Source organism: Varroa jacobsoni, unplaced genomic scaffold (assembly GCF_002532875.2).
Source record: "Varroa jacobsoni isolate VJ856 unplaced genomic scaffold, vjacob_1.0 contig03038, whole genome shotgun sequence".
Taxonomy (NCBI): Eukaryota; Metazoa; Arthropoda; class Arachnida; order Mesostigmata; family Varroidae; genus Varroa; species Varroa jacobsoni.
Genome location: NW_019214933.1, coordinates 2348 through 16705, shown reverse-complemented (window position 1 = coordinate 16705; position 14358 = coordinate 2348). Strand labels below are relative to the sequence as shown.

Below are 14358 nucleotides of genomic sequence, written 5' to 3'. Positions count from 1 at the left end.
GCTATATTAAAGGCACTGAGATCTGTACTAAGAATGCTAACAAATTTACTATTCTAAGAAATACGACCAGCTGCAGGGTATTAAGGAAATGATTAAAATAGTACAGTCGTCTATTGGGGCAAAAAAAATTTGCGACGTATCGATATATCGTTCCGCACACACTCGACCTCGCACTGGCAAAGTTCAATTATACCGATACTTAGCTTTTGATAGAGAGTTGTTGTTATTATAGCAAATATCTGAAGACCGCTATCTATTTGTCACCCTACAACTCCAGATCGAAAGACTAACATGAATCCTATACATTACTTAACTGCGATTGGCCCACTATTAAGCGTCTATTCTGTCACTAAGCCCATTTTAGACCTAACAGCTAAATTTTTCTCACGATGTTATACAGGACGTACCCATTCGATCATGCGTCCAGCGTAGACAGGAAACCAGATCGGCGCAAATAAAAGATGCGTTCAGGTCAACAGTTCTGCTTTTGGGACGGCTGCCTTTTGAGTATTTTTCTGTGATACCTCACGTAAGACCCAGAATTATTATACTGACAACGGACTTCTCCGTACAACTGTTCATCTTTAGACTCGGTTTCGTGGGTACAGAAACTTGTGCCATTGGTTAACGATGAAGAAAAACAATACACGTAATCCACACAACTCTTCTTCTCCATTTTGAATTGAGAAATGTGTAATTTAAACGGTCAGAACTTAGAATTTACCCTGCTGTAAAGTTTAGAATATATATGTAATTCCAGCATAAATGTTTTCTTGTAATAATCAATAATGTTTTATTTCTCACCTCTTGCGGTAAGGAGTAGGAGTTGCGAGTTGACGTTACTGTAAATGTTAGTAGTTTAATTATTTATTATATAATGAAGAACGTTTCCTATATTGTCATATGTACAGTTGTATCTTACATCTTTAGAGGATGCAGTTTTTTTTCCACTGTGAAGACAATGCCCCTACGCTGGCCAGGGCAATATCCTTCGAAAAACAGTTGGCATCTTAGAATGTAGTCAGTTACGCCAAATGCTCATTGTTGATATAGATCTGCGCTTTCGTTACATATCGGTTAATGAAATCGTCGCTACTCAATGCTATATATGTAGAACGGCTCAGCTGTAAATGCCATACACTTAGTCCCAATAATAAGGTCAGATTGGTCGTAAAAATATGCCCTGGTTCCTCCAGCTGTGTACTGATTTGGGCTTAGCCCAAGTAAGGGCTTCTAGTAAAATATTGTTCTGTTCAATGATTGATTCCAGATGCGAAATAACGCATGGCTAATGTTAAACGCGCATGCTCTCTCTATAGTTGTTAGCTGAACAAATCGAATCAGATTAGGCAAGAAATTCGGTTTTAGTCAACGGCAGGCAGTATCGACGACGTCTCTCTTGCCGTCTGGTGCATGATAGGGTCGAGGATCAGCAGGATGATCGTGTACAGTGTGATAGGAAATGCGAATGTGATAACTACTGCTTGGCGCGATAAGTCAAGAGACTCCCATAACTTGAGCGTTTTTGGGAAGCTCCGTTGCTGGTTGAGGTAACGAAGGACATTGGCATCCACTTGGCCTTGATAATGCCGATGTACCCAGAGTCGAACCCGTTCAGCCTCAACAGCTATGCCAAACGAGCACTCACATACGGCGAAGAAGCCTGCAGCTAGCATAACAGCATGGGCCCATGTTGTTATATGCGGTAGTGCATACGTTGTTTGGTGGTATCGGGCCATTGCAAGTCCCTCAGATACATTCCCAATAACAGCTGCCACCCAGAAACAACACAAGGGACTGAACAGGGCATCGGAGTAAGCGACTAACTTCGAAATTGTCGAATGGCGAACTAGTGAAGACTCGTGGGGTACTGGCTCTTCGATGATGGCACGCAACTCAAATTTGATCGCGGCTGCAATTAGCGCGTACAGAATCATTACGAACACTGTCGAACCAACGATGATGAGCGATTCGAAATTCCGGCAGAAATACAGGACAATGAAGGTATAGACAGTCCAGTTTTTCGAACCAGTTAACTGCACGTTACGATGCGAGTTGTTTACCTCGTAGAACCTCAGTGTCAGCATCGCCGTTACCGCCGTGATGCATGCGAGAACCACAACAATACATGTTTTTATATTTTTTGGCTGGCGGGCACTCAACGTCGTTAACAGAACGTAGAGTTTGCCCGTATAGCGATTGAGCGCGATATGATTGCTTAGGGCAGCTACGAGGTTGAGTACGGTGCTTGGCCAGAAGATGGTCACATTCGCTAGCGGCGTTATATATAAATAGTAAATGGAAATAATAAACATAACAATGTAGACGACGTACAAGAGACGAATTAATAACAGCCATGTTCTCGATACGAACGCTTGAATCGACAAAAATGTACATTCGGATCGATCATCGCCGGGGATGTTTAGTCCACCGCCACCTGAAATCTGCACTAATGCAAGCGTTGTTTGGAACTCTGGCAGCAATGATGGAATACCCTTATTTATATTTTGCGTAGATACTTCATCTATATTTGGGGTGACCGGGTAGACCGGAGAAGTTGGCGAAATTTCGTTGCTGGCTGCGGGAATCGTCAGCGTGAGCGTAAGTCTGTCTGGATCCCCTTTTCGGAGACGTCGTTTCTTCGATGAGGGTCTTCGCCTTTGCGGGGTACGAGGTTCGGATGTTTTCGTGATATCAGGTGAACCTGGTGGCGATGGAATTGAAGCCTGAGATACGTTTTGTGAGATCTCCTCTGTTTCGCTGACTTCAATCTTAGTTTCAAGAGGATGTTCCCTGCGATACGGTAACAAAATTGATTGGTATTATAACCAGTCTGAGGGGCTAAGTCTAAATTGTAAATAATACCATGTCACAAATCGTGAACCTTAATTTACTAAAAAAAAATCTCAAAATCCTTACCTTCTCCTATTAATATTTGCCTGTTTCGACTGCTTTTAAGTTGTCCGACTTCAATAATGCAATGAGGGACTAGTAAAATGTCGCGTTTTACAATAACATAATTATATCTACATCAGTTCTATTTATTTTATTCATGTTTTTTTTTCATGAAAATTTCTAGTTCAAATCATACGTTTTCTATTCATAAAGAGGGTAAAATCCTATACGCAAATATTGGAACGGTGAAAATTAGTCTCTGCTAAGCAAACTCTCTGTTATTTAAACGGAAAAAATAATTTTTCGATGAAAATGTTGACCACGACTTACATTTTCAATACTGAATCGACGTCTTACAAACACTCGAGCTTCTTGAGAACGCTCGTGCTCACACAGCTCGTGCGCAGGTTGTCATGTTTAATAGCTTGTATTCCACTGAAGCGTCACTTTGAACTTTAACTAATGTCCGCCACCGTGCACGTACGTTAATCGGTGACTTTCCAAGACCTATGATTTCTTGACATCCTGTTGCTTACCAATTGGTGGCTTTCAAACCAACTAGCCGGCAGTGTTTCTTGGGGCGTACCGGCAACATCAATAGTACCAGAAAACACCACGAGCAGGCAGCAGGCGTCAGGCCACGGCACAACGACAAAGCGCCAGGCCCAAGTCAGTGTGCGTAGGCCCTTCCCTCCGCGAGCACAGGCAGAGGGTTTTTATCAGGCAGGCGTATTCTCTAGTCGAGCGACTCGGTTTTGTAGGTTTGTTCTGCCCTGCTGACATAGTTGACTTTCCTATAGCTTCTATCTCTTGCCCCTCGTGTGTCGAACGGGACGACTCACACGACAGATCGTCACCGCACTGCACTAGAAGCCGGCCTCGAAGACGTTATATTTAGAACGAACGTTGCTGTGTGGAATGGACTTTTTCTGTTGACGAGGTTCACTCATCATGCCCAAGCTATGCTTTCTTGCTTACTTCATCCACTCGCGGAAGGAAGAAAATCTGAGCGACGTTTAAGCTGGCTAGACGGGAGGCCAGTGTTTCTTTCGGAAACCAAAAGATCCATAAAAACTATTCTCTATTTGACGCTGTAGTAGCTACATAGATATGGAAAGAGTAACGCTTCGAATGAATCTTCTATCTACAGTTCAAATGGCTAAACCGTAAGCATGCCGGTACGTAAGAAGAAATTGACAGAAGAATATGTCAACTTGCTGATTCGAAGCTAATATGTAGTTCAATGAAATGAATTAGCCTAATCGGGGCAGGCGAACGTGATTTTTAACAAGCCTTACCCAGTTATGCTAGCACTTCACTCAAAGTGGTGGCACGAAATGATCAAAACAGCCTTATTTGCTGAAAATAAAATGTCTCTTCTAGTCAGCCAATCGACAACTATTAATTGTGACCTGCAACGCTGCTTGTCAGCTATGGCAAGTCATTGACCCCAGGTAAATCGGTACGTTTCGATGGGTTAGGGCGTATGCCCACCAGCCACGCGAATTAGATGGGTTTCAAAACATTGTGAATTATGCACCCGAACCTAGAACTTTGCACTCAACCTTTTTGGCGTCAACTAGCGAATCAGCTGTCGTAGTAAGCTGCAGACCCGTTCCGAGTATTGCCCGTTCTGCTCGCCTAACACAGGACTCTTAGCTACCCTTCCAATGATAAAGGTCACCATACCGCGGACGCGACGAACCCGTTTAGACACGCAATAACCGTTCAGAGTGTTTAATAGAGTTTATATGTATTTGCATATATAGTTCCTGCCTAAAATCTATTTATCTTTGCTACTTTTAATAATCATGCGTGTACATTCATGCACATGTAGATGACAAGTCTAGGAAAGAAATCACAAATCTTGATAGCTTGCCTCTTCAGTCACGCACTTAAAAAAACACTCTGAGTTCTGACAGAGGGGCTAAAAGTGACTGTATCTAAAGGATCGTCAAAGGAGCCTTTTGTCAAATACATCGAGGCATGGCAACAGGAATATGTGGCACACGAACTAGCAGATGCGATCAAAAGCAACCTACGAAATTTAAGGTTTAGACACTGTACAAGTATATTCGTAGCGGTTTCTGGATATATATATATATATATATATATGCAGGCTAGGTGCTATAGCCGTCTAATCGTTATTGAACGATTATTAAAACCATACTTACAGATATATTACAAGCTGATGGGAGTGTTGTTATACAAACTTCTAGAAAGCGTGGTTGTTCCCGAAAACTTTCCTTGCGCTTGTTTCCTTATAGGAACGGGGTGGATGCAGCCGAGTTTAACATGACAATTCAGTGTAATATAAACGACCACGAAGTCCGTAGATATTTACAAACTTAATATAAGGCTTATTGTTATTAATTGTACGAACTAAATAGGACCTGAGATGAAACGTGTCGGCCAAATGTTAGTACTTTTTCTAGTCAGCAACAAAGTATACGCGATAAAAGCTATTTCACGGCTGGTAATCATCTTTATTTGTTTTCTACTATTCTTTTAAAATATCTTAAAATATAATCTTAAAAAATACTGTTTGTTTAGTACAAAACTAATAGCTTGACCCTCTGTCAAAAGTAACTATTCTAAGAACGTTACCAACAACTATTTAACCCCTCATATGTAAAGCGTCCAATTGCATTTCTGGTTAATGCTGCATAGAAAAAAGACCGATTTCCTAAATCTTTATACCCCAATACATGTCGCTCGAAGTTAATCTCATAGGACTTTTGACGTATTCCTTAGCATAAATTCAGCTAAATTCAATCGGTTTTGCCTTTAACAGAACACCTATACTTCTCTCTACAGCGACTTCTGTCAGTGTGGCAGAGGCCCCTGCAAGTTCCCTGAATCGCTACTTACGCTAAAATTCAAAGTCTTGTATAAGGAAAGCAGAGCGCTTTTGAAATTTGTGCTCGACAACTGCTAAGGACTCATAAACAAACATTCCTCCACTAAGTCGTCCTATGCTCGGCCATACGATTACTTCGCAAAGATTGTTTTCTAATAGAATCAGTTACCTGAGCTCACTCTACGAGACATAATAGTTTGTTAGCAGAATCCACGATACCGATCCACCGCTGACAGAATTAGTTGTTTGACATTTGGAAGATCACATAGGCAGGAGTGTCATTGGCAAGCCTCGATTGGAAGAGTTGCAGCGAGTGTTCTCGTAATCCGGTCCGAAACTCTCAGCGAGTCCATCCGTATCTTTTCATTAAACATATGTCTTGCTTAATGGATTTATGGCCGTTTAATTCTACTATGTTTGCCACATTTGCCACGAGATACTGAACTTTGTGTGATCTCTCAGTTGGCTACAGGCAGGCAGGCAGGCAGGCAAGAGGGGGCTGTTCAATACATACCGCGACAGCTCGAGCTATCGAGTGTTCAGATTTGCACCAAGCGTCTATCTAATGGCCTGTTCTGAGTATCTTTTGGTACATAGCTGCCCTATTCCTGCGTTACAAATGACTGGCTCCTTCAAGATCATTTGTCATTTTTTCGTCGATGCAAAGTTGTGTTAAGACTAGATGTCGCTAAGTCAAATACTTACTATAGTATCAGTCGGCTGTTCTTTCTATAAAATTCCCATATTTTTGAAATCTTAACAAAAATAAAAAAAAAAAAAAAACAAGTGATTGTGTCGTTTTCTTCTAATTGAAAATTCATTACTTATTGTTGATTAAAACTTCGGTCAGTGTCGCTTTTGGACATCTAAGCAGCCTACATATTTTCCTAAACCCAGAAATAGATTTATTTTCAACAGCAGCTTTTTAGCCGCTATTTACGAGTTTAAGATTAAAAAAAAAAAAAAATCTCAAAACGAAAGAATCAGATGTGAAAGTTTATTATTTTCTTCCCTGATCACTATACTTGATGACTGAGCTAGATTAATTATGTGTATTTAAGCTAGGGTCGTTTTGATAGGCACGTATTAAATCCTGCATGTAATTCTATTTGTTGGTAACACATGCCTGTGAAAAAGACCACCCTCTCCGAGGTTACGTGCACTAGCAGACGAAATACTAGATTCGGCCGTACAACCTTGGAAGTTCAGAATAGTTCGTCCTGAGCCAACGCTGTGCCCAGTAGCTAGTTGCATAAAAGGACTGTGACTCAGAAAACGATCATCCTGTCTTCTAAGTCAACTAAGCATACAAACTTGTCAATGCAGTGATATTCACTTCAGTAGTTCGACGGTGCGCTATAATGCGCATGAATATATCCGGGCACGATCTTATGTTTTTATTTATAGGTCTATTTATTCTCATCAAGCGCCACCACACAATGTAATCATCTCAGTGCATAACTGGGTACTTCCGTTAGGTGTGTTAGAAAATTACCTGGATAATACGCTTTATATCATTTATAGATCAACATGTAAAACTATGTACAGATTTATTCCTAAATTACAGATAGGTCGAGAAATCGTTTTGCAATCAGTAAAATTAACCCTATATGACTTAGTTAGACTTTGCAGCTTTGCTCGTTGTAGTAAGGTGTTTGCTACATGAAGTTTATATGGGAAAAGTGCGCCGAATCACGTGTGCCTTTTGGTACATAGCCGCCCTATTCCTAGTTACTAGTTGCTAGGACTTGTGGCTACTGTAGCAGGCAGACCATAGAGTACGATGAGCTCTACACACACCTGTAGCTAAGTCGTATCATTACCATCCGTGAGAAGGATCGAGTTACCTCTTCTGAAACCAAAAAAACGAAAAGCCAGACGGGTTACCCGATAATCTGTTCTTGCCATCCGTCTGTCACCCGGTGCCTTCTAGGCCACGATATCTATTAGTAAAAACACCCGATTATACTCGGGGAACATGTCACAGTGATTAACCCAAAGGCTTTTATGTACGTTCCTCCCTAAACCGTCGATCAGAACCACAGGAAGCCCTTTGAATAACAATGGCTGCTTCAGCTGTTTCCCAATTTCTCGCTGTCAGACGATGATACAGTCGCCAAAATTAAGAAATCAGAGTTAAAACTGCATGAAAGTTTCGGAGATGTATCATTTTCACATTGCGTACTAACGGTCAATACGCGAAACGTCTTCTACATTGTGTCAGTCAAACGCGACAGGCGCGTAACTGTTTTGATCATTGTTAGAAATTTCGTTGTCAATGAAATGATCGTTTGCTCTATTTTGGTTTTAGAATAAGCAGGAAATAATCGTTAGCCGATTGTTTGTAAATAGCGCATTACATGAAAAAACAAAAAAAAAAATTAAAAACCAACACACAGCCAGGAGTGAAATTCGTTTATTAGATATGTATTTTTTGGCGATGTTTTGACAGTTGCCGAATTTCTGAAGCTTTATCTCGGTCGTAGATCCTAATTTCAACGTATGTGTTTTGTCCTTGTATTCCGCGTAGCGATCTGTGACTGTTTAAATTGTCGATTCATCTTCTGTCGATCAATCTTGCCAGGTCTGATTCCAGCCTTGTTGTTGTTGTTGTTATGTTTGTAATAGCGATAGGTCAGGCATTATTTCACACTTACTTCTTGGTAATTGGTCTAGTTTCCGTAGCAGGGATTTCAACATGAGCTCTCTTTAGATCTAATTGATGCAGTGGCAGAATTGCACACTTCGATCAAAGTTGTTGTTCCTATGTTGTTTATTCATTCAGACCTTTTACTACCGTATCTAGGAACGATGAATTGACTCTTGCCATATTTTTCTTTGGGGCGTATACCTATAACCGTCTGCAAAGACAAGCCGTCGGCATTTTGCTGGACGATTCACGGCTTGTGGCCATCGAACAACAAATCAAAGGAACTACCCAATGTTTGTCGTTTTGCACCGCGTAAAAACATGGCTAAGTTAGAGTTGGTGCACGAAAAGTTACTTAGTTTTTAGCCAACATTCTCGTTTGTCGCATTGCTTTTTTTCGTGTAGATAGCATAGTTACATGTATCGCGTTTGACGAAATACCAGGTACGTACAGATTATAGAGTCGTCAATGTTTATAATGACTCGAAAATTCACGAAAGTATCAAGATACGTACGAAGCGAAAAAAAGAACGATGCAAACGAGATATCTATAATTTCGTTTATGCCGACAAATAGCGTGAAGTAGAAACCACTGTTCTATAGTCAAGACTGGTTAGTCTGTGAATGTAAACATCTTGACGGCTTCTCTCTATGTGCTACGTTGCTGAATCCAAAATATGGACCATTTCCTCCACAATGATAATGGTTATAATGTAAACCTTTATTTACGTGTTGTTAGGGGGCTATTAATGCGAAATAAGAATGTTTTAGGTCCGTGTCGGGATACCACTACTACTATTTGTCTAAACTTAGATCATCCTGTCAAGCAGAGTATCCATAACTCGGGCCGCGTTCGGTTCTAAGAGGTCTAGAGGCGGCTTCTCGAAGAAAAGATCAGCCTGCTTTACAATCATGATTTCAAGTTATTTTTTTCTAAACAAAATTTGGCCTCAAGAATCTGTCGATTCAAATATAATTAAGAAAGTTTTTTTTTTATAATAGATAATAAGTTTTTTATAATAAATAAGAAATATTTTTATGTGACAATAAACGCATATGTATTAATGAATGCCGGCACGATGACATGGATAGCTTATCCTTTGGCTGACAAAATCAAGGATTGCTTGCTGAAGACGGGCTGTGAGAAAATTATATGTGTTTTCTCTATACCTGTTATCGCTGTTTATACACATACGCCTATACACAGATGTCGAATTTTTCCGAATTCGCAAACAAACATTTTGAAAACAGTATGAATCTTCTATAATTAATTAAGCCATCGAAGTGGAGCGATAGCAATAACAAAAGTATTTGCTAAGCTTTAATACAGGATCATATAAAATTATAATTTTATCATATAATGTAAATAATAATAATATCTGCTTTGACGACAATGAGACGAATAGTGAACGAGAAAGTGCGTCATATTCATCCTCAATATTAAACGTAAAAGTATAGAAGGGCAAACGGTTAGTCCAATGTGACCCTCGCAAGCAGAATCAATGTTGTACGCATCTTCTCAAGTATAGCATGTGCGTGCATCAACCACCTGGAGCTGCTTCAGGGTGGGCACTCCGCTTCAGGCACGTTGTCACGTACTTGTCAACAAACAGAATCAACGATACGTCTAATTAATTATTTTATTATTATTATTATTATTATTATCTACTCCACTCTATTACATGCCGCGTAATATACCACTGAAATCACAGCTTAACTGGGTTGTTCTTTCAATTATAATAGATGCAAAATACAACAGAGAAAATAAACTTTTTTTAGTAAATTTTATTGCTACTTTTATCCTGCCATTTTTAGCACGCATAACATAACCGAGTATCTCGCAGCTGACAATAGCGTCCATGCAGGACAGCGGAACCTTTTAAGGTAATCAGCGGCGACATCTCTGGCGAAAATCTACATGTAAGTAAGTAAGTAAGTAAGCAAGTATTGGCCTCTGTGATTATAGTATTGGATAGCATACGAGTGGTATAGTTTCTATATAAACACTCACATGTCCGACTACCTATTCGTGTCTATGCTACATACGGTATTTTGTAATGCACGATGATATATAAAGGACGTCAACTCCAGCGATTGTAAAAATATTAAAAAAAAGAGCTTGCAATAAGAATAGACATGCGCAGGTCCTTTCAAAATAGTCAATACAATTAGATCACGATGAAATATCATCATTGGATGCGATTAACTGCTTTTATAAGAGATCGACCTGCAGGAGATCTCTCCGCTACTTGGCTCCAGTGGATACATAGAGTAGGTCCGGTAATTTTACAATATACGGCAATAGTACGAAAACGATCACTGCTTAATAATTCATCTTGATTTATATACGTTATATACAGTCAGATGAACAAGAAACAGTCGGACGTAAAACAGTCACATTAGGCGTTTTCGTCTCAGTCCGATATCTGATAAGCGATTATGATAAGCCCAAACCCCTCTTCCTACACAAGAAATTTGTAAAAACAGCGCAACGAAAGCGTTCTGTTATTGTTTTATTCTGCAGCAATGTAACACACAAAATTAGAGTAGTAAAGCTTTTTAACGTACCCAGTTTTATTACATGTACATGTAGCTTTTCACAGACATAACAGTTGATGGCCTTTCGAGTCGCAATACGAGATCTGACCTTAGGAACATCCTTAAACTATATATGGAATTCTTAAGATCCCTACGTTCGATCGTTGAAATGATTTGAGGTTGCGTTTCGAAACACATCACGTTTTACGTCCCGTACAGCCGTCAAGAACTGCTCCAGACAGCTGGTTTGCAATATATATATATATATATATATATATATATGTAGAATTGTGACTCCATCTTCCAAAGCAAAAGCCTTAATAAAAGTCGCTTTACCTACGGCGACGTTTGGCCTGATTTAACGATTGATGACCTATTTCTACTTTAAATATCGAGGAACATTTGTGACCTTGTCAATCATTGGCTGCCACCAGTCGACTGGATATCTCGGCACGATATATTAATACGACATTTTGATTTGAGAATACTGACATATTGTATATCTAATTATACTACTACTACTACTACTACGGTATTTAATAAACGAGCTATTGCGCTTATTCACTTAGGGCGGCTAGACATGCAACTTCTTAACACATTAATATGTTTCTTTTTTTTTTGAAAAAGAGATATTTGGGCATTTTAATTGAGAGAAACACGAAAACGTAATCATCTTGCACGGCAAAACAACCATCTCCGTTATATCAACGTGTGTCATGTTTAAAATAGGTAAAGGCGATTATAATTAAAACAACCAATACATAGATCGTGCAGCTCGACTTTGTTCTAGAGGAATATACACAGTTAGCTACCGTCCCAGTTGTGGCGCTGCTTAAGCGAGACAGGCGACTGAGAAAGTACGCAAAAAAAACCTCGGTTGCCGCGAAGTTCTTCGTAACGTACGCTCGGTCTAGATAAAATGTGTACAAATAGTGTGTGACTTCCGACTGCGTGTTGATAATTCAAATCCAGATCGTCTAACCTGTCACACCGTTGTTGACTTTCATAGCCATATATCCCTGTTGAGTGTCATAGTATAACAGGTTTTAAATGTTTTTTTTTGCCAATGCCTTTTCGTGCCTCTTCCAATATTGCCTTCTATCTAGGCGTGCATAGCTATGTGCATTTTCCTATGTGGCACCCGGCAGGCGTCAACCGACGCACACCTGTGTACGCTTTCCTATTCCATTTGATCCGCCAGCCTCACTACAAACGATTAGTTCTAGCTCTGAAACGCTTCGAGCTGGGTCGAAATGTTGACCGCGCGAAGCACGACAATTTTATGGCTAGCAAAAAAAAAAAAAGGGAGAGAAATTACAATGCGGTTATGGTGATCGTAAAATAAGAAATCTACCATAGAACTAGGAGCAGATCGTGGATATACAGGAAGAGCATGCAGATGTCTTGTCTACACGTGCGTAAACGCGTGTGAGAAAGAGAGAACTGACAGGGGTTTTGCTATTGACGTTGAGTAGCACCAAACTGTCGCCATATCTCATAGGACTTAATAACCAAGATGAGAGTAAACGCTAGTCGTATTGATGTCGGTGGTATTCATTTATTGACGGTTCCGTTGTGACTATTCCTCGTTCAGTTAGCTGGTTCTGGTTAGCTGCGATCACAGTTTGTGAAAGCGGAGCGAGCAAAGGTTGAGAGCCAGTGGCTAGCAGGTGGAGAGGATCAAGGAAAAGTACATTCGAAGAACGGCAATATTCACCCATTAGTCTGATGATGGTGCGGTCTGCACGGAATCCGCGCACGTGGGTAGTGCGCCGGATGCTACTGTATGAGTTCACATAGAATCGTAGATCTATCTGCCTATATTCTGGTTTAGTAGTAACGTCTGTAAAAATGTGTGCGTATGTGTGCATGGCGTGTAAAGCTAAAGCGTTTTACTTACAAGCGATGCGGCACTGCCATATTGTAACCGAAACAGTAACAGCCGGTAAACCGTAGTCGTAGTCGAAGCAGTAGAGTAAGACTGGGCAGAAGAAAGTAAAGTATTCCGCGAATTATTGGTGCCTCTTTGGCATATTCGAGCGATACATTACGGGTCCCAACAGTAACAACAACCACTCGAAGCAATCAGGCCAATGTGACCTCGTAGAATTTTACTCGTTGAGTAATAGTCGTACGTCAATGCTCGATTCTTCTCTTTGGTTTCGAAGTAGAAAAACAGAAGCCGGCACACGACAGCCCATTGGGGAGAGCACATACAGAAACAAAGAAAGACACACACACGCCCACCTACAGGGGAAAAAATAAAGATAACAGAAGCACAAGCACGGGAACAAACGAAAGCATTTACGCTCCAGCTACAGATAGATGGACAACACAGACACTTCACTTAGCCCCACACTATAGTTTTATTGCCGACTGCTACTTATAGCTAGCTATCCAAAAAGATTGACCACAATGAAGTACTGCTTGCCAGGCACTACGACCAGGTCGAGACGTTCGGTTTAGCTAGCTGGCCAGAGTCGCAAAGCCTTACCTCGAAGCGAGAAAGGTCCTTCTCTCAAATTGCAAGACTCGGCTGACAGGCAACTTCGCTGATAGGAAAATCCAATAGATGGTTGCATGGATCTGCCAGTTATAAGACAGTCGTTCATTTAAACAGTTAGTCTCATTGAAGACTTTGTCAACGTTGCAGTGGTTAATATTCAGTGACGTGAACCGAAAGTGAAGGTTATACATCTCAAATCATTGCTGTGGATGACCACCATTTAACTAGCTAAACACGTTGCAGGATGGTAGGACAGAATGAAGTTCGATTAAAAAGGTTGATGTACTCGAAGTGTTCAACTGGGGAAATTTGCTGAGTCGATATCGATTAATGCCGCTGTCGTATAGGGCATATGATTTAGCTACCCAGCTTCAAAAACAGGGGCCCGAGTGCTACTTTCACTTGCGGACGAGAACGGTTAACACGTAGTGAAATCGCATACTTGCCTGTGATTTTTCGGTAATCTTACGCGTAGGCGAATTACTAGTGACTAACTAAGAGTGATAATGAATTTACGCAGTGATCGTGGTCAGTCTCGGTGATGAGCCCTAAACGGCCAGTTTCGCCAGCAGAGGTCGACAACAGTGAAGGAGCTGCCCATGAACGCCATGATGGCGGCAACCCCCCTGATCGGTACCGAGAGACGACTCTGTGTTTGAGAGTAATGCGGTGGCTGTTCATCCTTATCGCTCTGGTCAGTTACCTAGCTAATCTGGTAACGTAATGATACAATTTTAATCATTACATTAATTAACAGATCTATCTGCTATCTCAGCAGTGTCGAGCAACAACAAACGTGTTCACTAGCTTACATTGCATAAACCCAATTCTCAATGTTGGAACAAAAATATAGAAAATAATTTCTAAATTTAGAAAATACATATTATTGTTTATTCATAAATTAAATTCA

General features: G+C 40.5%; 1 protein-coding gene across 1 annotated transcript; it reads right to left on the bottom strand.

Annotated features, from left to right (window-relative positions):
• Window positions 1–652: 652 nt before the first annotated feature.
• Window positions 653–4106, bottom strand: LOC111272707 (uncharacterized). Its single transcript, XM_022854286.2, has 2 exons — window positions 3226–4106; window positions 653–2793 (listed from the first exon to the last, which is right to left on the bottom strand). Coding segments are annotated over exons 1-2 (1431 nt in total). The 5' UTR covers window positions 3228–4106; the 3' UTR covers window positions 653–1364.
• Window positions 4107–14358: the final 10252 nt, after the last annotated feature.